The following is a 26,507-nucleotide window of genomic DNA, read 5'->3' on the forward strand; positions in this document are numbered from 1 at the left end:
AAAACCACAAATCAGCCTCTGCAAGGTGATAAGGATTTCAGAGCTGGAGGAAGAAAGTTCATTAAGAATTCTCTGTTTCTGCAAGGGCCCGCTTCCTGGGGGGGGGGGGAAGTGAGAGAGGCGTGGACTGGGGGGAGGAATAGTTAGGTATATATTTTTGTACCAATAGGGAATTACATGACCAGAATTCGGGGATGTGCTTTTTAGAACAAAGGAAGAATTTCTCTGTATAAAAAAACATGTGCATCACAAGTAGAGCCAGAGAGATTCACTTACTTATGCTATGGGGAACTGCTAGCCTCCTGCTAAGCATATGGGTGCAAGTTCTTCTCTCCATTGCATATTCTGAACTGACAATATATTTTTCTGCTATGCCTTTGCTGCTGTAATTTTGTAAGTTTTTATACTAACAATAAACAAATATGGTCTGTTTTTGGAACATACAATGCCGTCTCGTAGTCATTCCAATGAGGTAAACAAAGCAGCCTTTACTTCACCTCTATCTTTTTAAGTTGAAAACTAGGGCTAGTTACACTAAATGTTCCGATCACGTACCGATGGTCGCTAAATCAGTTTGACTGGTTTAGCAACCGACCAAATTTACCGACCCGATGTTGAAAACAGCTTACTGCTGTTTCCATGTGTTTGAACATTCTCCAACTGTGGCATTTAAATGACCAGGGAAGGGGCCTTAGGCATGCTCCTCCCTCTGTATCCCAGGATGTACCAGGCAGGGTGCCTAAGGCCCAGATGCCCCCTGGGAGGGGCCTTAAGTGCCTGAGCCAGTCTGAGCCTTAGGAGGGGCCTAAGGCATCTGAGCTAATTGGGGCCTGGGAAGGCCTTCCATTTTGGAGTGGCAGGCCTGCAAGCAGGAGGACTGGGCATCTCTCCTTCTGTCATCTTACTGTAGAGGTACAGGGTGGTTTGGGGAGTAGTTCAGTGGAGGCTGTGGGGCATCTGGTGGCAGGAGGGAGTGGGCATCTGTCCTGCGATTTTTGAAAAAGCGGGGAAGGGGAGGGGTCAGTTTAGGGGGTCTTGGTTGGGGGGGTTCAGGTCAACTGGGAGGTTTATTTGTTTGAATAAAGCCTTCATCTTGGACATTTACTCTCCACAATTTCTTTGTTTCTTCGATATTACTCTGTGGAGGGACCACGGTCAATTTTCTTGGTGCTCTAACCATTTCACCACGTATTCCCGTTGGAGCAGAATGAGTTCGGCGGGAGCTTCCTATTGGGACTGTGAGCCCTCTATGCATCTCCAAGAGCGAACGTTATTGCCAACGGTCGGGAGTTACAGCCGTTTTCGATCTGTAGGGGAACAAGGCAGGGGTGCCCCCGTCACCTCTTTTGTTTGCACTAACGGACCCGTTTATTAGATATGTGGAGTCGATGCCGATGATTGCGGTTATACCGATGGGGAAGCGACAGTTTAAGCTGTCGGCCTACACGAATGACCTCTTGGCATACCTTTCAGAGCCAGAGCGCTCATTGCCTGCACTTTTGTAAGTGGTGAAGGAATTCAAGGATTATTTGGGGTTACGACTCAACTTGTCTAAATCAGAGGTACTTCCCTCGGATGTGAAATGCAGAGACAGATGGGGAGGGGCCGGACTTCCCTTTATGATGGGCATCGGCCTCCTTTAGATACTTGGGAGTACAGATGAATATAGATGCGATGACCTTATATAATGAACGTGATCCGGCTGCTGCGGAAGACTGGTCAAATGTAAGAGCACTGGCGGGCGCTCTCGCCAATTGCCCGTGTGAATCTGGATCGGATGTTCATAATGCCAAAATGGTTATATCTGCTGCAGATACTTCTTCCCCTTAAACTCCTGAAGAGAGATGTGGCCACGCTGAATAGAATGTTGGCACAATTTTGTTGGGCGTATAAAAACCTAAATTCAGACTGTCTTAATTGATGGGGAGTTGGGCACTTGGAGTGTTGGGAATGCCTAATATGCATAATTATAATTATGCATGTCTGTTGAAACGCTTATGTAATTGGCTTGCACAAACAGAGCAGTACACTCCTGTGTCTATATTATGCCCCAGACAGTTATTCCTCCCTTTTACAGATGCCCCAGAGATTTAAAGATAGTCTAGTGTGCAATCAGCTGTGGCGTTGTGGAGATGGTTGATTAGGAAGATGGAGGGGCATCCGAATGTCACCGACTTAATACCATTGAGAGTACACTCGCTATTCCCTCCTGGGAACAAGAACAGGGTGTTTGAGCGCTGGGAGAGAGAGGGACTGACTAAATTGGAATGTGGTCTGACTGAGGCGGGAGATTTAGTTGATCCAGACAGCATGTAAGGCAAAGCAGGAGTGCAATGGGGGGAACAGATTTGCCTATACCAAGCTAAAACATTTCTGGGCAACATTAGATCCGATTCCCTTAAGTACACACTTGGGGGGCTCGCCTCTGGGAGTTTTTCAGGGTGGGACTGAGAGAGCAGAATTTGATCTCTAATATATATAAGGAAATAGCAACTCTGACCCCTGCCAACCAGTGGAACTTTTATTAAAAAAGAGTGGGCGAAGGAACTGCAATTGCAGGACACCTGGGATATGCAGGCACAAATAAAGGACATTCTCAAGCTAACGAAAGCAGCGTCCCTTCGGGAGTGTGACTTTAGGGTGCTCTCACGGGCATACTGCTCCCAACAGCAGTTATTCTATAGTGAGTGTGTGTGAGGGGGGGGGAGATTGATAGCAAAGTGTGTATTAAATATGGGAAGGCTGCTGGAACTTTGGCACTTATGTTTTGGTGGTGTACACACATACAAGGATATTTGCGGAGATCATAGGTTATATCAGACATACATTGGGACTTAATATTGCGGGAATGCCCAAACAACTAGTGCTGGACCTCCCTGGGATATATCTAGGTTTGCCGGGAGGTAGGAAACATTTGTGTAGCATACTGAGCTTACTGGCCTGGAGCAGTATCCTGAAGAGTTGGGCCTCCATGGAGCCCCCGTCCTACTTGTGCTGAAGGGCAGATGTTCATCAGTTGGTCGGATAGGAGGCTTTGGATGCAAAGAGTTCCAGGAAGGGCCGTATCCAGTTCCTTGAGACCTGGGATCCCTAGGTTAGTAGCCTGAGCCCGAGAGGCCGTAGTCTTTTGTAGAATGAACTGAGCTCACAGGTGGTGGAGACATGATGGGAGAAACAGGTATTGGGTTGGTGGAGCATTGTTGTTATATAGTAATGCACAAATTGCCACAGGGGTGGATTGGTGGGAGATGGGTAGCTGTACACTGATGGAGGGATGGGTGGGGTGGGGGGATAGGGGTTGGGTAGGAATTATTTATATGACTCTTCTTTTTGTGAAGTACATTAGGGGCTGGCTCTGCTGCAGGGTCCGTCATGTTCAGCATAGGGATGTCCGGTGGAATTAGCATCGGGAGGGGGGCTGGGATGGGTGGAAGTGGGTTACAACTTACATTTGAAATTGCATGATCAGACATTGATGGCTGTTTCATTGGGTGTGTTTCGTACTGTTATCAGCATATGTTTCTTTGATTTACTGGTTGTTTTGTTGTCATCCTCAAAACTGTTTCTATAATATTTTCTACCAATATTTTCTCTCAGGAATGTCTGCTTAATAATTGTTCCTTCCACCACTCCTAGATGTTCATATACACTTTTTTTCTGTATCACCTGTATGAACCTTCTTGTATCTCTTCAAATGTGATTTCCATTTAGGCTTTTACCACATTCTGGTCAGTATATGGTTTCTCTCCAGTATGAATCCACTTGTGCTTTTTTAAAGTTAAATGCTGTTTAAAGCTTTTACCACATTCTGAACAGGTATATAGTTTCTCTCCAGTATGAATCCTCTTGTGCACTTTTAAATCTGATGGGTGAATAAAACTTTTGCCACATTCTGAATAGGTATAAGGTTTCTCTCCAGTATGAATCCTCTTGTGCTTTTTAAAATCTGATTGGCGAATAAAACTTTTGCCACATTCTGGACAATTATATGGTTTCTCTCCATTATGAATTCTCTTGTGTATTTTTAAATCTGATTCCCGATTAAAACTTTTGCCACATTCAGAACAGGTATATGGTTTCTCTCCAGTATGAACCCTCTTGTGTATTTTTAAATCTGATTGCTGATTAAAACTTTTGCCACATTCAGGACAGGTATATGGTTTCTCTCCAGTATGAACCCTCTTGTGCTTTTTTAAATCCGATTGCTGATTAAAACTTTTGCCACATTCAGGACAGGTATATGGTTTCTCTCCAGTATGAATCCTCTTGTGCTTTTTTAAATCCGATTGCTGATTAAAGCTTTTTCCACATTCAGGACAGGTATATGGTTTCTCTCCAGTATGAATCCTCTTGTGCTTTTTAAAATCCGATTGCTGATTAAAACTTTTGCCACATTCAGGACAGGTATATGGTTTCTCTCCAGTATGAATCCTCTCGTGCATTTTTAAAGTTGAATCCCGAATAAAGCTTTTACCACATTCTGAACAGGTATATGGTTTCTCTCCAGTATGAATCCTCTTGTGCTTTTTAAAATCTGTTTGACGAATAAAACTTTTCCCACATTCTGGACAGTTATATGGTTTCTCTCCAGTATGAATCCTCTTGTGCACTTTTAAATCTGATGGATGAATAAAACTTTTGCCACATTCTAGACAGGTATATCGTTTCTCTCCAGTATGAATCCTCTTGTGTTTTGTTAACGTTGAATGCTGACTAAAGCTTTTACCACATTCTGAACAGGTATATGGTTTCTCTCCAGTATGAATCCTCTTGTGCTTTTTTAAATCTGATTGGCCAATAAAACTTTTCCCACATTCTGGACAGTTATATGGTTTCTCTCCAGTATGAATAATCTTGTGCTTTGTTAAAGTTGAATGCTGATTAAAGCTTTTACTACATTCTGAACAGGTATATGGTTTCTCTCCAGTATGAATCCTCTGGTGCCTTTTTAAATCTGATTGCTTAATAAAGCTTTTATCACATTCTGAACAGGTACATGGTTTCTCTCCAGTATGAATCATCAAGTGTATTTTTAAATCTGATTGCCGATTAAAACTTTTCCCACATTCAGGACAGGTATATTGTTTCTCTCCAGTATGAATCCTCTTGTGCTTTTTAAAATCTGATTGACAAATAAAACTTTTGCCACAATCTGGACAGTTATATGGTTTCTCTCCAGTATGAATCCTCTCGTGCATTTTTAAAGTTGAATCCCGATTAAAGCTTTTATCACATTCTGAACAAGTATATGGTTTCTCTCTAGTATGAATCATCTTGTGCTTTTTAAAATCTGATTGCTGATTAAAACTTTTGCCACATTCTGCATATGTAAATTTTCTCCCACTTTCATGGATTCTCTGAAGACATTTTAAACCTGTTTGAAGATAAAAAGGTTTTATCATAATATTAAGATATAGAATGTTTCTCTCTCATTTGAATTATTTTGTGCATTGTTATCTAAAGATTTTATAAGTATTGTAATTAGTTTTATTCCTTCTTGTATCAATTGGTGAATTGTTATGGGTCAATATTCAGATGGAGGCACTGAGCATTTTCTATAAAGCTGATAACATATCTGGCCACCGGCATTAAAAATCTGGTTCATGGGTGATGGCTGGAAGCTGTGTGGTTACAGCTGGTATTCAGTGCAGTTCCCACATAGCTAACTGGACACAGGACTGGTATTTAAGCGGTCTTACTTGTCTAGTTAGCTATGTTTGTACTGGCATTGAATGTCCCCCACTGTACATTCGCATAATTTCAGGGTCTGACCTGACTCCACCACTGCCTGGATCGTGCTGGGATGGTCAGCGCTGCTACTGCTGCTTGTATGATGGACCATTTACTAGTGAATGCTGCTGAATGAACTTTCCCCGAGTGCAAGTCATGTGACCCAAACATGTCATCTCTACTCGCCAAAGAGTGATTCTAAAACTGAATCAGGTTTTGCTCCTTGGGGTGAACTCTCAGGAGGGATTGGGACTTTGCCTGCTGTCTTTACATTCCCTGCGTTGCTGTTGTTTTCGTTGTACTCCTCTACAACACCCAATCTCAGACCATGACTTCTAAGCGGACCTTATTAAAGATCTACTAAGAGCTCCAACATTTAGATGTCTTATGCCTCACAGAGACTTTACTGCGTCCGAGAGAGGAGGTGCTATGCCTGTTATTACAATGCTGCCTCTCAGGTTTAAGAACTGGCAATTTCACCCAAGTCTCAGGCAAAGGAGCTATCTGTTAACTCTGTACTTTATTCAGAAGCTTTACTACTGGAATTTTCTTCTCACCCAGCCACCTATAATTAGTTTATTGCCCTCCTCTCTGTGCATCTGAATGGGATAAGGTTCACCAAGCCATTGCAGATACGATCACTAGATTCCCATCTCTTATTAATCTACGTAGGTGACTTTAATATTCATGTGGATCCAGCATCACATCTTAAGAGTTCCAACTTCCTCACATTCTTATCTGACTTAGGCTTACAATAATTCACGCCTTTTTCAACTCATCAGGCGGGTCACACCTTAGATTTAGTGATCTCCCATAAATGATCAAAGTTTCACTTATCCTTCCCAATACCCTGGTCTGATCACTTTCTGGTTCTCGTGGATATTTACCTATTGATTTTGCCTATGATAGATGATGGCTGAGGGTCTTCGAGGTAAAATTACATTATTCGCCAATGACGCCAAACTATGCAACATAGTAGGCAACCGCACAATAGATGAAAGCACAGTGCCCAACAAAAGCGCAATGCCCGACAGTATGACGCAGGACCTACTCCTGCTGGAGCATTGGTCAAAGACTTGGCAACTAAGTTTCAATGCCAAAAAATGCAAGGTCATGCACCTGGGCGGCAAAAATCCATGCAGGACTTACACCCTAAATGGTGAGATCCTAGCAAGGACTGTAGCAGAACGTGACTTGGGGGTGATCATTAGCAAAGACATGAAGACTGCCAATCAAGTGGAGAAAGCTTCAACCAGGGCTAGACAAATCATGGGCTGTATCCGTAGAAGTTTCGTTAGCCGTAAGCCCAAGGTCATAATACCGTTGTACAGATCCATGGTGAGACCCCATCTGGAATACTGTGTACAATTCTGGAGGCTACATTATCAAAAAGATGTGTGGAGAGTTGAGTTGGTTCAGCGAATGGCCACCAGGATGGTCTCAGGACTCAAGGATCTCCCGTATGAGGAACGACTGGGTAAGTTGCAGCTGTACTCACTTGAGGAAAGCAGAGAGAGAGGAAAAATGATCGAGACGTTCAAATATGTCACGGGCCGTATCGAGGTGGAAGAAGATCTCTTTTTCTTTAAAGGACCCACGCCAATAAGAGGGCATCCGTTGAAAATCAGGGGTGGGAAATTTCATGGTGACACCAGAAAATATTTCTTCCCCGAAAGGGTGGTTGATTGCTGGAATAATCTTCCACAACAGGTAATTGAGGCCAGCAGCGTGCCAGATTTTAAGAAAAGATGAGATTGGCATGTGGGATCTCTTCATGGAGATAGTTAGGGGGTGGGCCATTTGTGTGGGCAGACTAGATGGGCCGTGGCCCTTTTCTGCCATCATTTTCTATGTTTCTATGATCCCTTTCCCAGAAAAATCTTTTCTCTTCTTTCATCAGAGGACCAAGCTTCTACTCGGAACACTTCCTTAACTAATTTTCTGGATGGGATAGCACCCCTTAAATATGTTTCCACATCTTGGTGAGCTAATCCTTGGTCTCATCTAGACCTTCAGATGCTTAAATCACAGATCTGTAAATATGAACGACCCTAGCACAAAATGGCACAAATATAACACTGCAATATAACTTTTATGTGATGGAATTAGATAAAGCTAAAAAGACTTTTCTAAACAACTCAATCTATCTCAAAATCTTTCAAGTAAGCTTTTTGCTCTTTATTCCAAGCTCACAAGGAAACCTCGTTCCGCCTATAAGGGTAGTTCTCCCTTAGTTGTAACCTTACGAAAGTACCGTATTTTTCACTCCATTAGATGCACCTGACCATAAGACGCACCCTAAATTTAGAGGAGGAAAACAAGAAAAAACCCATTTTGAACCAAATTCTCTCTGCCAGGCTTTGCACCCAACCCCACACTCCTTGCCAAGCTCTGTACCCTTTTCCCCCTCTAGTGGTCTAGTGGTGGGCCGGGACAGAGCAAGCCTAGTGGCTGGCAGGCAGGTAGGGACAGGGCGGGCGGGTAGTTAGGCGGGCAGACCTCCCCCTTCCCAGGCAGGCAGACCTCCCCCTTCCCAGGCAGGCAGCAGGAAAGCCCGGCCCCTCCCTCCTTCCACCCTATTTTTAATTTGGCAGGGAGGGCAGGTAGGCAGGCAGGCCCCAGTCTCTCCCTCCTCCCTATCTACCCCCCAGGCAGGCAGCAGGCAGGCCCCAGCCTCTTCCTCCTCACCCCCCAGGCAGGCCCTGACCCACTTCCTCTTCCCCGCTTTAGCTTAGCTTCCCGAGGTTCAAAAAATAATTAAGAAATAGCTAAAGTTTTAACGCTTTTTATAAAAAGTTCAATGAATTGCACAAGATAGAGTATAGAGCACAAGCACTTTAAAAAACTAAGGTCTGATGATGAATAAAAGCCAGAAAAGAAAAAAAGCCTTCAAATAATTTAGCTGGTGGTTGGCTGGAACTGAAGACCATAGAGGTAGCAGTTACTCATTACAGAAAAAAAAGATTAGTTTAAAAAAAAGATTGCACCCTTTTGATGGGAAAAAAAGCCATCCTCACCAACTGGCTCTCCTGTGATCCCCCGTCATATACACAATGGAGATCCCTAATGATAGTGCACGAAACACTGGAGAGACGCATGGTGGGAGACTTGACTCTTGGCCCGGGTCGCAAATTTTGTCAGGTGTGGGAGCACTTCTGGCAGGACCTCACACTGCGTGCTTGCAGTAGACTTTTGAATCTTTAAGATTTTATTCCCACTCTCAGCTGTTGGACTGGCCATGGATTCTTGGGGAGGGGAGGGGAGGGGGGGATGGGAGGGGAACTGCTTATATTGTTGAAAATGTTATTTCCTGAATGGTACTACTGTTTGTATTTGCTTCTTACTGCTGGAATAATAAAAATCATTTAAACATTAAAAAAAAGATTGCTAAAAAATTAGGCACTTTGAAGTTCATTAAATGCCGTTGTGGATTGATGGTGGTTATTTCCAAATAGTTCACTCTTTGCCCTTGAAACAAAAATGAAAAGGAACTAAAAGAAAAGAAAAACAATTTAGTCTGCCCATCCATAGGAAGGAAAAATTATGTCCTACCTGTTAATTTTCTTTCCTTTAGATGCAGCAGATGAATCCAGAGACTAGTGGGATAGCACACATCTACCAGCAGGTGGAGACAGAGAACTGACTCGCGGGTGTATGTCTTGGATGGAGTCCCTCTTTCCAGTCAGTATCGCTTAATGTCCAAGTATCTGGATAATTAAGTTGTAGCCTAACAAACTTCTTTCCCATAAGCAAAAGAAATCCTGACCCCTAAAAATGAAACCTCACCTGCAAGAGAAAAAAAATCATGGAAAAATACCTATTGGGTGGGGCTCTGGATTCATCTGTTGCATCTAAAGGAAAGAAAATTAACAGGTAGGACATAATTTTTCCTTCCTTAGCGTCGACAGCAGATGATTCCAGAGACTAGTGGGATGTAGCAAAGCCACCTCAACTTGGGTGGGGCAAACATGCCGCCTTCACGAGCACCAAAGCACCCAAGGACGCCTCCAAGCGCTCCACCATATCTAAGGAGTAATGCCTAGAAAACGTGTTGGAAGACGATCAAGTGGCCACCCTACAAATCTCTTCCAGGGAAAACCCCCTGGACTCTGCCCAAGACATAGCCATTGCTCCTGTCGAATGAGCATGTAGAGCCTATGGCAACCGTTTACCCTCCAACAAATAAGCAGAAGAGATAGCCTCTTGGACCCAATGAGCCACTGAGGCCTTGGAAGCTGCCAAACCCTTTCTAGGACCCAAAAAGAGCACAAAGAGGTGATTCGAACTCCGAAAATCATTAGTAACTTGAAGATAGTGCAAGAGCACTCTCCTTACATCGAGCAAATGCAGGGCAGGAAACCTCGACCCCCTAATCCTCTTCCTTAAAGGACGGTAGAAAGAGGACCTGACTGATATGAAAAGGAGACATTACTTTTGGAAGAAAGGAACTGTTCGAATCGAAACTCCGGCCTCCGAGAAACGTAAGAATGGATCCCTGCAGGACAACGCCTGCAACTCATATACCCGCCTGGCCGAAGCCAGGGCTACCAGAAAAAAATCGCCTTTAAAGGTAACATCCTTGAATGTCACGTTATCCAAAGGCTCAAAAGCACCCCTTGCAAACCTCCAAGGACCACCTTCAGACTCCAATCCAGACACGGCCTCCGCAATGGCAGCCTAATGCAGTTCACCCCCTTAAAGAAACGTATCACATCTGGGTGAGACCCTATGGACAAACTTGACATCTTCCCGAATGGAATTGTAGGCCAACCCTTTAGCAACCACCTCTTCCAGGAAGGAAAGAATCTGAGACAGGGAAGTCTGAAAGAGAAAAATCTCTAATTGAATGCACCAAGCTTCAAACACCTGCCAGATCCTAGCATAAGTCGTAGAGGTAGACCTCTTCTTTGCCTGCAGCAGAGTAGAGATAACTTGCTCGGAATATCCCCTACGCTGTAGCCTCGACTTTTCAATGGCCAGGCTGTAAGACCAAAGTGGAAAGGAGTGTCCCCCTGAACTCCTGTGTGAAGCAAACAGGTGTCCCCCGCAACCGAAGCGGAGTGACCTGTGACCACCTCCTCCAAGGAGTCTAACCTGAGGGCCGCAGACAACCCTGAAATATACAACCTGCTGCGCTCGAGCAGCGAGCTAGTTGAAGCAATATGTGCCCCCTCACCGGCCGGAGAGGTAACCTTCTCAACAACCACCATGGGGCTCTTGGAGGACTGAGGGCCTACCCTACTTCCCGAACCTGCTCCCCGTGCCTACTGAGGAACCAGGGAACTCACTGCAAGGGTACCAAAGTACGTGCCCTCTTGAGTCCCCATCTCCTGAGGAACCAATTGACCCAGTGGTGAGCCCTCAAAACCCTGCGGCACTTCTGTCTGCAATGAACCAGAAACCCCGGCCCTAAGACTCGCTGGCCTTGGAGCAAACCTCTCACAACCTCCTATCCGGCCCCTGCCCACAGGGATGCCCAGAAAGAATCTGCACCTGGGAAGAAACATTCTCAATCGTAACCTTCGTGCCCTACAAAGAAGACCTCCTGCCCCTAGGTAATCTTGGCCCATTCTCCCAGAAATGAGGTCAGCCGTCCCCCCCATTCACACGGCTGAAGAAGCCAAAACCCCGTCATTGTGTAGGTCGTGAGCACTGGAGAAGATCTGCCCTTAAGGCTGAGGGTTTGGCAAGGCGAGAAGGTCGCATCTGCGAAACCCTGGACCTGGCACTATATGCCGCCGTTGAGCATGGGTAAGTGGACACCAGCGCACTCTTTAAGCAGCAGTTGCCAATTAAACTGCTAGCTTTCACTCAAGGTGTATAAAAAAAATACATGGAAAATGACACATGACGCAAGTTTTATATCAAAATAATTATTGCCTTTATTATAGCCATCATGGACCTCAAAAGATTGGTTGCGTCATCTGGGAAATCTTTACAGCCACCAAACGCTGGCCTTGGTGACAAAGATCTCAACCCGATAATTCGTAGCTCCCCAATATATACCTTTTTTCCTGCATGATATCATTGGCTGTCAGCCAATCCATTAACAGAGGCTGTCCTTAAATTTGGACAAAGAACTTCTTTTTTAACATGGAATATAAGTTTCAGAAATCATATTTTTTGTTTACATTCATTTCTGAATATACATAAACATATTCAATATTCTTTTTATCCTTCTCAAAACTTATTTCAGACTGTTTGTTTATGTAAAAGACAATCCTGCTGAAAAGTTCTTGGCCCTATCAGCACAGGGAAAAAGGAGGGGCTGTTTACCCCCTCTCTGAAAAACTGACAGGTTCAATTTCACTGATACACACATAGAAGCCTTCCTATACTGGAGACTAGTGCAGTGTCTCAGATTCTAACTTAACTATTTCCAGATGTTGCCTCCCAGGCTCCCTTTAAGTTTCTTTAGGTTGCAAATATATAAAATATTGGAAATTAAGTACATTCTTTCACATATCTTTCATATATCCATTCATTCGCTTGGGGCCCTTTTCATCCACATACATCCATACCATGTATTTCATTCATATTTAATGCATGTTAAATCTCAGTTTGGAATATGGAGTCTAATATACATTTCCCAACCGGCCTTAAGCACATTTGGTATCAATTAGAACCACGAGGTTTAAAAGCGGCAAGCTAAACAAAGAACCAGACAGAGAAAGACAATCAGAGAGCGAGAAAGAAACATGGAGGCAGTTTTATACCTCTAGAAATGTGTCCTGATTTCCTTTATGGTCTTGCTTCACCAAACGATTCACATAAATATGAAATTCCCATTTTCCTATGCCACACACCGATTTCCTGGTCTTTTGTTAATTATCCTGACTTTTTCAAAGTTTTAAATGTGTTTGCATGTATATAAGACCCTCTGATCAGAACTAGGGAGATCTCTGTCACGCCCTGATAATGCTTCTGCGTAATATACGCCAACCCAAGCCTCTTCAGTCCCCTCTTGGCCGTCGAGCCATTTATGGCGAAGGCGGACACACTTAGGCCTGGTTGGATGTCACTTGTCATTCTTTCTTCTGCAAGGGTGCTTTGGACAGGACCAATCACCTATGGATCAGAGTACAGCTGAGGTCTACTGCTGCAAACATAAGTCTGAGGCCAATTAAACAGGACAGATTCAACAAAGAACCAGGAAAACCCCAATTCTCAGGCTTAAAAGTAGCCTAGAGAGTGTCTTACCCATGATATGCTAGATTTCTTAGGTGAGAAAGCAAGCAAATCCCATCCACTGTCCTAGATAAAACCCATTCAAGTAATTTATGTAAGTTGCTGGCTAAGCTAAACCATACAGGAAACTTACCATTCCAGTGGCAGGTATATAGGCAGTGTCTGTTCTAGTCCAGGTACAATAGCCCTAGAGCAGAGCAGAGACTAAACTTGCGTCTGTTCTTTTATTCATAGAGGTATCAATGAAACTCTAGTACTTTTGAGGTATAAAGGTCAGAAAATGTACAGAAAGTATAGCTAAGAGAAAGATAGAACCTTAGATATATATTAAACATATCTAAATCCCTAGATTTTCCTAAAATAAGAAAACCTCAGTATTACCTAACTTAGAATTGGTCCCTATGCTCAGAAGTGTTTTGCATAGTAACCTAAAATTAAATCAATAAGGTATAATATAATGCAGAATGCTAAGAAAACCCAAATGTGTGCCTAATATGTAAATTTCACCTATGTGCAGATAATGCACTCAGCGAGTACATACAAAATTTTAATTTTCTTTTTCCTGTGTGTGGTGCAAAAACTCATTTCTGGTGATACCGGCAGTTAAACCCAATAAGAGACACTATTGCAATATGTGACAGCTTAGAACCTGTCACCGTACATAGAATACAGTAATATGAAATAAAATTTAAAATACAGGATAAACAAAATATTTTCTGAGAACAATGCATGAGGACAATGATAAAGAAAATACAGTTGCTAACACAATGTCATAATAAGCCTACTGGATTAAAATTCAGAAACCTAATTCAACTAAAGTGATTTAAAATAAAGTGGTTTAAGGTAAAGTCTTTGCAAATATTTTAGCAACTTGTAAGGTCAGAGTCTCTGAATTAATTTAAGTGAAACTGAATAATGACTTTAGAAGTTCGTGCTGCAGTGTTTTAAAGGAAATCTTGTCTGTTATATGCCGGGGAAAATTCAAGCTTGTCATTTCTTTATGACTATGGAACTGCTACTGGATGCTAGGAGTACATGAGTGGCTTCTTTCTTTCTTTTGCCCAAGGGAGTAAAAAGCACGCCGTCTGTAGAAAGAGTGGGCTAATAAATGGCAGATGCGTTTTAACACAGAAAAATGCAAGATCATGCATATAAGGAAAAGGAACCCAATGTACAGCTACAAAATGGGGGGAGCATTATAATCCTTCGATCTCAACATCCCTGTTTCACACAATCAAATTGCCCTCCCAAACTTATTGATACCATGATCGTGACTGCTCTCATGCATATTTTAAAAAATTGGAAACTATCTTCGTCATTAAATTATACGTTTTGGTGGAACTCTCTTTGTATGTACCATAGATATGAATCATATGCATATGAAAATAGAGTCTCGCTCAGAATATCCACGAATATGAAAAATAAAAAATCACCCTGGTCATTCTTAGACTCATATGTTCGCTCTACTTTGTAGACACTTCTGTCTTCCCCTACCTATTCTTCACTTTTTCTCTTCATTTCCTTTCTCTTTTAATTTTTATTTTATTCTATCTCGTTTTCTTTTCTCATACAATCTTCACAAATAATTTCATTACTCTGAGCTTTTCTTAATATTATGGTCCTTTATAGTTAAATGCATATTTATAGATCATATATATACAAAATGTTATATGTATCTGAATTGCTCATTGTATTTTTCCAAAATACTCAATAAAAATTTATTGAACTAAAAAAAAAAAAAAAAAAAATGGGGGGAGCATTGCTGGGGGAAAGTAATCTTGAAAAAGACTTGGGTGTGCTGGTGGATACAACAATGAAATCATCGGCACAATGTGGCCTCAAAGAAAGCTAACAGAATGCTGGGCATCATTAAGAAGGGTATTACAACCAGGACGAAGGAAGTCATCATGCCACTTATCGTGCGATGGTGCGCCCGCATCTGGAGTACTGTGTCCAATATTGGCCGCCGTACCTCAAGAAGGACATGGCGATACTTGAGAGGGTCCAGAGAAGAGCTACGAAAATGATAAACGGTATGGAGGACTGTTCATACGCTGACAGGCTGGACAAGCTGGGGCTCTTCTCCTTGGAAAAGAGGAGGCTTAGGGGAGACATGATAGAAACTTTCAAGATCATGAAGGGCATAGAGAAGGTAAAGAAGGATAGATTCTTCAGGCTACGGGGAATCACAAGTACAAGAGGGCACTCTGAGAAACTGGAAGGGGACAAGTTTAGAACCAATGCTAGGAGGTTCTTCTTCACGCAGAGGGTTGTGGACACATGGAACACGGTCCCAGAAGAAGTGATCGGGCAGAGTACACTACGGGGATTCAAAGAGGGATTGGATGGATTCCTGAAGGATTGAAGGGTACAGATAGGGGTAGATAGGGTATAGAATAAACATAAAATAAGGGGGCTATAGGGCTAAATCAAGATAACCTGACAGGCCATGGACTTGATGGGCCGCCGCAGGTGCGGACTGCTGGGCGCGTTGGACCTCTGGTCTGACCCAGCGGAGGCAAATTCTTATGTTCTTAATGCACTGCTACTGCTGAAAAATAAGCACATAATTAGTGGGAGACAAAGAAAAGTTGAAATTCCCCCGAAAACTCAGACTTGGATTTTCTATGCTCTTCACAGCTCTAGTGGTGGAATGTGGTACTGGCGGTCAGTGTAGGTCCTGCAAGGGAAGCACATGTTCATTAAGAAGGGAACAAAGAAACATGTGGTGGGAGACCAGTGTTCCCGCTAAGCTGCGCTGACGTGCGCACGCGCACAAAATATTACCTCGCAGCGCACAAGTTTCTCGTCACAGCGCACACAGTGTAGAGCACAGTTCTTCAACCGCCGGTCCGCAAACAAAATCTTGCCGGTCCGCGAAGGATTCGGTCCCCGCCGCAACGAAAGGCCGGCGTCAGCTGACTTGCAACTTCCTGTTGCAGTCGCTGTGCCGGGACTCCTGCCTTCGCCGGGACTCCTGCCTTCCACCGCGTTTGCCTCCTGCCTTGTCTCCGCACCTCCAGACCAGCAGCGGCAGCTGTGTATGCTTTTAACTTCGGCACAGAGCTGCCCCTAATCAATAGTTTAGCGCGGTTTCATAAGGCAGCCTCGGGGCCTTTGCTAGGCCGGCCCACATCGCATCATCGAAGCGGGCCGGCTATCAAAGGCCCCGAGACTGCCTCATGAAACCGCGCTAAACTATTGATTAGGGGCAGCTCTGTGCCGAAGTTAAAAGCATACAGAGCTGCCGCTGCTGGTCTGAACTCTTGGGCCGCTGAAGGAGGGCAAAAAGCAGCTGTCCTGGAGGTTTCCCTTCCTCTCGCCTTTACAGGTTCCTTTTTTCCACCTTTTTTTTTTTTCCTTCAAACGGCAACGGGCCCCAGCATCGACATCAATCAAGTAAGTTCCACTGTCAATCAAGCGGTTCTGCTCGGCCAAAGCTTCCCCTGTGACATGAGCCACCCTCAGGGGAAAGAAAGTGACCCACAAAGGTGAGGGGAAGGGGGGCAGATGATGGAAGTTGGGGGGGGGGAGAGAGAGAGAGAGAGAGAAGGGGCAGATGATGGAATGGAGGAGATGAGAGAGAGAGAGAAGGGGACAGATGATGGAAGTGAGAAGAAGGGAGAGAGAGCAGAAGGCAGATGGATGTCAGTTGAGAAGGGAGAGCAGATGCTGAATGGAAGTGGGGAAAGAACACATACTGGATGGAAGGAGGAGATAAATAAAGGGGGAAGAAAATAGTAAGATAATGGAGGGGTGAGGGAAAGGGGTGACAAGCTGTGTGTAGACACAGTGAAAAGAGGGAAACGGGACTAAATAGTAAGAAAGAATTTAATTTAGATGGAGGCAGAAAATAGAGAAGGAAGACCAGAGAAGAAAAGGGAAGAGAGAGCAGAGAATGATCAGATCTGAGTGGAGGAAATGAGAAGAGAGATATGCTAAAAACCACAGGGGGGAGGGAAGGATAGAGATGCCAGACCATGAGGGGAACAGAAGGAAGATGATGGATGCTAGACCAAATTGGGGGGTGGGGGGGGGGGCAGGAGGAGAGATGGCAGGGAAAGACAGACAGTGAATGGAAGGGGCAGATGCTGGACTGAAGAGACAGAGAAGGTTATCATGCTGCTGTACCGGGCCATGGTACGCCCTCACCTGGAGTACTGCGTCCAGCACTGGTACTTTAAGAAGGACACGGTACTACTCGAAAGGATCCAGAGAAGAGCAACTAAAATGGTTAAGGGGCTGGAGGAGTTGCCGTACAGCGAAAGATTAGAGAAACTGGGCCTCTTCTCCCTTGAGCAGAGGAGATTGAGAGGGGACATGATAGAAACATTCAAGGTACTGAAGGGAATAGACTTAGTAGCTAAGGCAGGGAGAACGAGAGGGCACTCTCTAAAGTTGAAAGGGGATAGATTCCATACAAACGTAAGGAAGTTCTGTGGTAGAAAGCAACATATTTATTTGGCTCATAACTTGCTGGCGCCCGATATTTTTAGCTCACAGTGAAAAAAGTTTGCTCACAACACCCGCCCGCTTAGAGGGAACACTGGGTGGGACCCATCCCCCACTTCTCTGCAGATGGCTGACTGGAATTCTGCTGAGACTGTAATCTGTATTTACTGGAAGACAAAGTACAGTTTCAATAACGTTTTTCAGGGTCCTGTGATACCATATATGGCCACAGGAAAATTTAAAATGCAGACCCACAAAAATTTAAACTAAACTTCGGCTCAGAACTCCACCCTTTTGTTTATCCTTCACTTCAATTTTCAGAAAAATATGGGTACTTAACCTCTATCTTTGTTAGTCTTTTATTTTAAACTTCCCAGTTTAATTTTAAAGTACATTTAAAATGTGATCAATCCCTAAGCATACATTCAGGCAATTCACAATTTTAAAATACTTTATAAGCCATGCAGGGGAATAAAAATTCATATTCAGGACTAATTAGAATCACTGGGATAAAAATACAAAGGCAGGGATTTTTTTCTTATGCACACCCAACACAAACCCCACATGCATGCCGAATTTGTCCTTGCACTCACAAAAACAATCTTTATTTTAAGCATGGTATCTTTTTTTTTTTTTTTTTAATAACTCTTTTCCTTTTCACAAAAGCATTCCCCCACTGCCAAATACATTCCACAAACCTTTCTTTCACATTCCTATACATTCTGTCTATATACGAACTCCCTACTTTGAAACAGCTAACATTTAAACTATCTAGCTATTCAAAACTTATTTTGTCCATTCACTTATGGCAAAAATCCACCTCGTTTAATATCACATTCTGATTCCTTACTTCCTCGTCTAAAATCACATTCCTCATTCTCGTTCATCTGTCTGAAAACACTTTCTTAATTCACATTCATTTTCTTTCCCTATAAAACATTTACCCCTCTTATAACTTTTAAAAATAAAGGCACATAACTCCTAGTTCTCTCCATGCTTTTCCTGCCAAGCTTAGCAATTTAAACATTCGCACTACATACAAATCCTTCCTTTGGCTGGTAGGCTACAACCAGCTTCTAAAACACTTGGAAAAGTTCAGCCAAAGTACCTCCATTGTTCTGACACACTATCAGAAACAAATTGAAACAGCATGCATAAAATTCTCATGTCTTGCTAAAACTACCAGTTCTCAATAAAACCTTTCATATGCAAACAGACTTGCTCCGAGACTTCTCAAAAAAATCTTTTGTTCTAATATAACATACATTCCCTCAGCCATGCAAAACTCTGTTTATTGCCAGTAAAAATTTAACCAAAGAGGCTACGCTGTGTACTCAATACTCCTCTGGGTCTTTACGTTCTCAATTTCACACTGATAATTTAATTATAAGCTATTACATTTTAAAATTCCTCTACTCGCTAATATTTAAACATATTGGGAAGTCAGTAGCCTGAAACAAAGGGAAGACCATGCTTCCTCAATCCCCTTCCCTCCCTCTCTTCCATCTAGGGAACAAGGGGAAGGTCTTCAAAAAGCCCGCCTTCCAGCTCACGTGATAGGCACTGTGGAATGCATTGAGGGAGAAAAAGAGGAGGGCGGGAGTAGGCACGCCCACCCTTTCAGACAAAGAGGAGCTAAACAGAGCGAGGGAAACTTTTTTCCAAACCAGTTCAGATTAGAATGGGCAGCCATTACTTTGTCTTTTTCACAGGGAAGAACAGTACAAATTAGTTCAGAGAAACACCTTGGAAACACAGCAAAGAAGAGAAGAGATACCACAGCTACAAATTTTTTTTCTCTCCAGACTCCATAACTTAATTCAGACATGCTGGCTCTGCTCAACTCAGTAGGGAAAAAGCCAGATTTAAAAGATGCCATTACTGCAGGGTTTTTTTTTTTTTCCTTTCTCATTTTCACAGAGGAGGAGCAAATGGGACTGCAACACAAGAAGCCCAGGATCCATGCTTGCTTCTCCCCTTGGATTTTTTTTTCTTTTTTTTCCGTCTTTTCTGATTTTATCATTAACATACAGATTTAACATATTATAACCTAAACACCCCTCTACTTACATATTTATACGTTAATTAAATATTTACAGCTTATTACACGTTACTTAAGATTTTTTTTGTTATTTTTTTTCTCCGTTTTCCGCAATTTTTCTTGTTTCCTCTCCTGCTCATAACTTAAATATGCATATTAATCGAGGTGTCCATGCCCGCCTTCTATAGGATCCGCTAATCTGTTATCCTGTTAACAGACCATCTTTTGTGCCACACTCCAAGAGAAACTGTCCGCCAAAGTTTCAATATGTGAGAACACCAAGAGCGTGAAGTGCGCATAGCCCCACGTTGGGCGCCAATTGAGCATGGGTAAGTGGACGCCAGCGCACACTTTAAGCAGCAGTTGCCAATTAAACTGCTAGCTTTCACTCAAGGTGTGTGAAAAAAATACATGGAAATTGACACATGACGCAAGTTTTATATCAAAATTATTATTGCCTTTATTATTGCCATCATGGACCTCAAAAGATTGGTTGCGTCATCTGGGAAATCTTTACAGCCGCCAAACGCTGGCCTTGCTGACAAAGATCTCAACCCGATAATTCGTAGCTCCCCAATATATACCTTTTTTCCTGCATGACATCATTGGCTGTCAGCCAATCCATTAAGAGGCTGTCCTTAAATTTGGACAAAGAACTTCTTTTTTAACATGGAATATAAGTTTCAGAAATCATATTTTTTGTTTACATTCATTTCTGAATATACATAAACATATTATAACATATTCAATATTCTTTTTGTCCTTCTCAAAACTTATTTCAGACTGTTTATGTAAAAGACAATCCTGCTGAAAAGTTCTTGGCCATATCAGCACAGGGAAAAAGGAGGGGCTGTTCCCCCCCCCCCTCTCTGAAAAACTGACAGATTTCACTGACACACACACAGAAGCCTTCCTATACTGGAGACTAGTGCAGCGTCTCAGATTCTAACTTAACTATTTCCAGATGTTGCCTCCCAGGCTCCCTTTAAGTTTCTTTAGGTTGCAAATATATAAAATATTGGAAATTAAGTACTGTACATTCTTTCACATATCTTTCATATATCCATTCATTCGCTTGGGGCCCCTTTCATCCACATACATCCATACCATGTATTTCATTCATATTTAATGCATGTTATATCTCAGTTTGGAATATAGAGTCTAATATACTTTTCCCAACTGGCCTTAAGCACATCTGGTATCAATTAGAACCACGAGGTTTAAAGGCGGCAAGCTAAACAAAGAACCAGACAGAGAGAGACAAACAGAGAGCGAGAAAGAAACATGGAGGCAGTTTCATACCTCTAGAAATGTGTCCTGATTTCCCTTATGGTCTTGCTTCACCAAACAATTCACATAAATATGAAATTCCCATTTTCCTATGCTACACACCGATTTCCTGGTCTTTTGTTAATTATCCTGACTTTTTCAGTTTTAAATATATTTGCAAGTATATAAGACCCTCTGATCAGAACTAGGGAGGTCTCTCTTGCCCTGCTAATGCTTCTGCGTAATATACGCCAACCCAGGCCTCTTCACTGTATAGGAGGCCTTATATGCTGATTTCCCTGGATTATACCTCCTGCTATCCTGATAACGTAGCCTAGAAGAAGGAGATCAAGGTGCCCCTCTAGACCTATCCTCCAGCAACCTCTGAGACATAGAGTCACCAAAATCCTTCACCAATTTCTCCAGGTTCTCTCTGAATAGTAACCTGCCCGTAAAGGGAAGTCGTACCAGGCGTAACTTAGAGGTGGCATCCGCTGCACAATGAATCAGCCTAGATACCACTGGTAGAGCCATCTGCTTAGCTGAAGCCCTAATCATATCATATAAGGCATCGGCCAGATATGCCAGCCCTGACTCCACATCAGGAAAATCTGGGGGCAGAGCCCCACCAGATTCTACCACCCCATCAGTAAACAGCTGGATCTACTGAAGACCGGCCCGTGCCGCATAAGAACTGCACACAGCTGCCTGAAGAGTCAGGGCTGCCACATCAAATGAAGACTTTAAAGAAAACTCAATCCTCCTATCCTGAGGGTCTTTCAGAGTTATACCTCCCTGGACTAGGCTTCCCTTGGAGAAACCCCCCATCCGGGCTTGCCCTCTGCTGCGAAAAAAACTTTATACAGCAGAAGCACAAACTCCGTTGATAGGTTACCTAAGGCCGCAAGCCCTTCCGGAGCTGCCGCTCCCTGAGTCAGCACTTCTCCTGAAGACGTGGCTGAGGTGTATGGCTGCACCTCAAAAGCTGTGGCCAAAGCCAGTCCTGTCTTCTCCCCAAGCACATCTTTGGCGCGGGGAGGAGGCGCACCCTCCAGTGCCGAAAGAGCCGCCGCAGCCGTGTCTCCCGCACAGCCGAACGAACAAAGTCCCAAAATAGAGGAGCACTTCCTGCACCGCGAGCAGCGTTTCACTGCCTCCGCTGCCATGCCTCCCCCCCCAGCAAACAAAACACAGCAGTACTCATGTGCTCCTGCCTGAAAGGCCCACTCCAACACCGAAGCCACAACGCTGTGCTGGCAAACCTGGTCCAAGCCAAACGGCTGGGGGGGGGGGGTTCCTTATAGGAAGGAAGCCCTTCGGACCAGGAAACTTTCTCCACAAGCAGTGAGGGTGGGGAAGGGACCTGGGAGGATCCAGGTGTTGCCCCCAAATTCGGAACTGTAATCTGCCGACACTCCTGAACTCAACTGGAGTCTAAGCAGCAGGAGAAATAGCCTTTCTTCACAGGAGTCAGAGATCAAGGAACCATTGGAACAGCAAATATCCAAGCTGCTGGAGATAGAGCATACTGACTGTCAAGAGGGACTCCATCCAAGCTATACACCTGCAAGTCAGTTCTCTATCTCCACCTGCTGGTAGATGTGTGTTATCCCACTAGTCTCTGGATTCATCTGCTGTCAACGCTAAGGAATTAATGCTTTGATTTAGTCACTACATGTAAAAGGTTTAACTTCAGCATGCGTTCTCTGCTGTATTTCAGGTTCACCTTTCGTTTGAAATCTTTTCTACACTGACAACACAAAAAGGGTCTCACCCTGGGGTGGATTCTCTTGGGGAATAATAAATGATAAATCTTACCAAAGCTTTTTCCACAGGTTTCACGTAGAATTGATTTCTTCCCTTTCCTCTCTTCCTGGTGGAGTTTAAAAGCCATTTGTTTGCTGTTTTTATTTCGTAAGGGTATCTCTTCTCTCAGATGTCTCTGGAGCTCAGGGATGTTTGTGAGTTCCCTGTCACTTTTTGCACACTCAGTGACTGCATCGAAGGAGTCTCTTGCAGGGTCTCTCTGCTTCTTCTCAGATTCCTGTTGATAATTCCTTGCGTTTCGATTCTCATTCCTCTGGGAAATATTCTCACTGACATTTCCCGATTGTCTGGGGGTGGGTTCAATTTCTAGAAGCCATTTTTCTCGATTTTCCTCCTTCTTCGTCTCCTGCACTGCCTCAGTATCTCCTGGATCAAAAGAAAAGGCGGTAATCGTGCATTAGTAACTATGGAGCACTACTAATGATTAAGAAACAAAGTTTTCTGGGTTCACACAACTACATGGGATTTCTCATGTTAAGAAAATGCTGCGATAAGTCTTCAAACCTCACTCTCTCTTTTTTTTTTTAAATTAGGTTATGAAATTAATTTTCCAATTAGCAATAAACCGAAAGGGAAAAATAACAATTGAAGAAAGGTATAACAGGGTATATACCAGGTGTGGTGGGTAGGACAGAATTGCAAAAGTGTCATTATCGTACTATGTTGTTGGCTTATGCCCCTCAAAACCAAGCCTATTACATGGGAATACCCACAAATAAAGCCCTGTGTGCAAAGGCAGTACATCCTGAGCGGACCGGAGTCATAGGAAATGTTAAAGAAGGTGAATTGTAGTTTCCAAGTACAATTCCACAGGCATCCAATCCATGGAATGAGCTGGCTCCAAAATGCTAATATTGAAAGGACAGGTCCAGAACATGTGTCCAAACGGTATCCATAAATGAATGGACTATAGATGAGACAACGTCATAGATATACATGTTTGAGAGATAATCCGTCGCCTGAGACCACTAGGAGGTAAAAATCTACTGAGGAGTACAAAAATGTAGTCCTACCTGTGGTATAACATGAACAGGAGAAGCCCTGTAGCCCAGAAGAGCTATCATGTGTCTGGCAGAGATGGTTTGAAAAGACGGAAGAGAGTCTGAAGACGATCTGGAGGAAGAAACACTCTCTTGAGAGTTTGTGTAGGATTGCCCCAATGAATTATAGATGTGATTACGAGGAATTTAATTTCAAAGCCTCGAACTAGAAAAAAGAAGATGGTCCGAAAAGTTGCTTGGACCACTTCCTGAGAAGAAACAGTCTTGATGAACAGATGTCCAGAAAAAGAAAAAAATCTGAGGACCGTGTAATCGGAGAAACGCAGTCAGCACAATCAGACACTTCAAGAAGACTCTGGGAGAAGATGCAAGACCAAAGGGAAGAAACCTGTAGGGTCATATATAGGTAATTGCAACGACTGAGTTGAACTCAAAGGTATATTCTAGAAGCCGTAGGAATTGGGATATGTGGAGGCTTTGAGATCCAGGAAGCATAGCCATTAGGTCTGAATGAGGAGAAACAAGTAATGAAGTACCTCTCGACCAGAAAAATGATGAGATCTCTGATATTCAGTAAAAAAAACTCAGTGCTCCATTATACTTGGGAATCAAGTAGAAATGAGATCAGAATCCCTGACTCCACTAATTGAAGAGGACCCTTCGATGACAATGAGCAGAAGAAAAAGGGATGACTGTGCAGGGTTCAAGACAGACTCTCTTGGATTGAGAGCAGGGAGAAAACATTGAGAATAGAACCCTGCCCTATGAAGAAAATCCAGAGAGCTAAGGTGATGAGCTCTCAGCAATACAGGAGGAACTAAAGACAGCCTCTGAATATAGGAATAAATGGAACCTCAAATCTTCGTTGAGAAGAAGATTGAGCTGAAGGTAAAGACTGCTACCAGGATGTGACCCGAAAGATTCACCTGGGCCAGTGGACAGACAACTGCTGAGTAGAGTTGTGTCAGCGTGGCCATGAAAACGTCAAAAAGGTTGTCCCCCAAATAAGGCGTATTTGCTAGCCTATCATGGTGGGCGATGGTGGAACAGAAAAGAGGAGATGAAAAAAACACAGGCTCTGTATTTGTAAACAGAGAAAATAGAACGTGGCATGAAAATTTTTTTTTGCCAAGTAAAAGAGGGACTAGACCATGTAGGCAACATAGGAATCTAGGAAGTCCATTTGGCTAACAGGACCCTAGCCGTGCCCACTCTGTCCAGAAAGACAGAGGCCTATACACTAGCCTGTAGAATTGACTCCACCAGTAGGGATTCATTTGAAACATCCTCATTGTTTCAAAAATCATATCAAAAAAGTTCCCCATAAGATATCATAAAGGGAATCAAAAGATCCTTGAGTAATTAAATATAGGCAAGGAAAATAAAAATCCGTAGGCGAGGAAATGACTTTGCGAAGTCAACTGCTAAGGAAAAGGCACAAGGTGCAGACATTTCCCTAATGGATTTTGAAAAAAAAGAAATGCTTAACCCTACTAAAGTGGAAATGGAAGCATGTGGTTAAAAAACCCACCGCTTCAGGTAGATTTGAGTCTTGCTCAAACCCCCCCCCCCCCTTTCAGAGATTCAATCCCAAACTATACCGAATCAATGTCAGGGATTCGATGTCGAAGGCTGAAGACCGTTTAATGTCTGCAGTGCCTTTCCCAACCTGATCGACACCAATGCCAGCAACATTAAATAAGGCCGGTGCCATTTTATAAGATGTGTCGGAACCGATGGAGACTCCTGTGCAAGTGCCGATGTCGCAAACTCAAACCTGACTGACACCAGAGGAGTCAGTGTCAACATAGGTGTCAGCACGCACAACTGAAAATACAGCTGGACATGTACACGAAGTACTAAATGACATCCGCTGCATAAGAGAAAAACACCAGTACCGTTGGCTGCATTGCCGGTACCATCGGTGCGGTTCAACATCCAGAGATGTAGGTATCAAGGCATACCAAGTCCATTAGCACCGATGAAAACTCATGGAAATCTGGTGACAAGATAGTAGACACCGGTGCCGTAAAGGTCAATAAGAAAAGGCTCAAACTTATTATTATACTTATACCCAAACTTGGACACGAATACTTGATAAAATAGAATCTTTATTTTGAGCTTATTTCGGGGGGGGGGGGGGTTTGTGGACAGGGGGGGCTCTCCTGCAGAAACAACAGGGGGTCCCTCTTTGCTGGAGGTGGAGCTTGGGGGTGGGGGGTGGTATGTGGAGTTCTGGTTATTGATGGATATCGGGGGCTTGTTTGTATCATTGGGGGTTATTTATGTGATTTGTAGATCTTTTGCTGCGATCTTTTGTATGTTTGCTTTAACTTCAGCTGTCCCTGATATTCATATTCTGGTTTGTATATTTTCAAAAATTTTCAATAAACATTTATTAATTAAAAAAAAAAGAAAAGGCTCAAACTGTACCGATACCCGAGGAGCCCATGTCATGATAGGGAGTGAGGAAGAAGAAAATGGCAAGGCCGAGGTCCCGACATTGCTAGAACCATTGGAGGATGTCGGTGAAGACAACTTCCCCAATAAAACAACCTCTCGGATGGAAAATAAATATGAAAAACCGGAACGGAAAAACAGGCATGAGGTGGGGAGAACACAGTATGGAAACCCATAAGGCCCCACCAAGCCAATCCGACGACGGTAAAAGAAAAAAGAAATAAACTATAAATGTTTAGGGTTTTTTTTTTTTAATTATTATTTTAAACTAAAAATGAAAGAAAAGAAAAAACTGACTAAAAAGTCAGAAAACCACGAGAGCGGGAAGGCAGAGAAAAGAAAAATTTTTCAACAGCCGTTGAAACGCGACTTCTTAGCTCTGTGGAAACTAAGAAACTGAAGGACCGCGCGCCTTCATCGGGCGGGCAGGCACTCGGTTCGGGCTATCACAAACTTTTTGAATTCCTAAAGTAGCGATGCACTTTTTTTTTCCAATTCTTTATTAATTTTTATATCTTACAACAAGTGTACAATATTAT

General features: G+C 43.2%; 1 protein-coding gene across 1 annotated transcript in view; it reads right to left on the minus strand.

Moving 5' to 3' along the window:
• Positions 1–378: 378 nt before the first annotated feature.
• The window catches only part of LOC117354482 (oocyte zinc finger protein XlCOF6-like), a 53,017-nt gene continuing 26,888 nt past the window's right edge, over positions 379–26,507 (minus strand). Inside the window, exons 4-5 of the mRNA XM_033932114.1 lie at positions 22,499–22,873; positions 379–5,374 (exon numbers count right to left, since the gene is read on the minus strand). Of these exons, the coding sequence (XP_033788005.1) occupies positions 3,708–5,374; positions 22,499–22,873 (2,042 nt within the window). The 3' untranslated portion in view covers positions 379–3,707. The remainder of the gene's footprint in view (positions 5,375–22,498; positions 22,874–26,507) is intronic.

Source organism: Geotrypetes seraphini, chromosome 2 (assembly GCF_902459505.1).
Source record: "Geotrypetes seraphini chromosome 2, aGeoSer1.1, whole genome shotgun sequence".
Classification (NCBI taxonomy): Eukaryota; Metazoa; Chordata; class Amphibia; order Gymnophiona; family Dermophiidae; genus Geotrypetes; species Geotrypetes seraphini.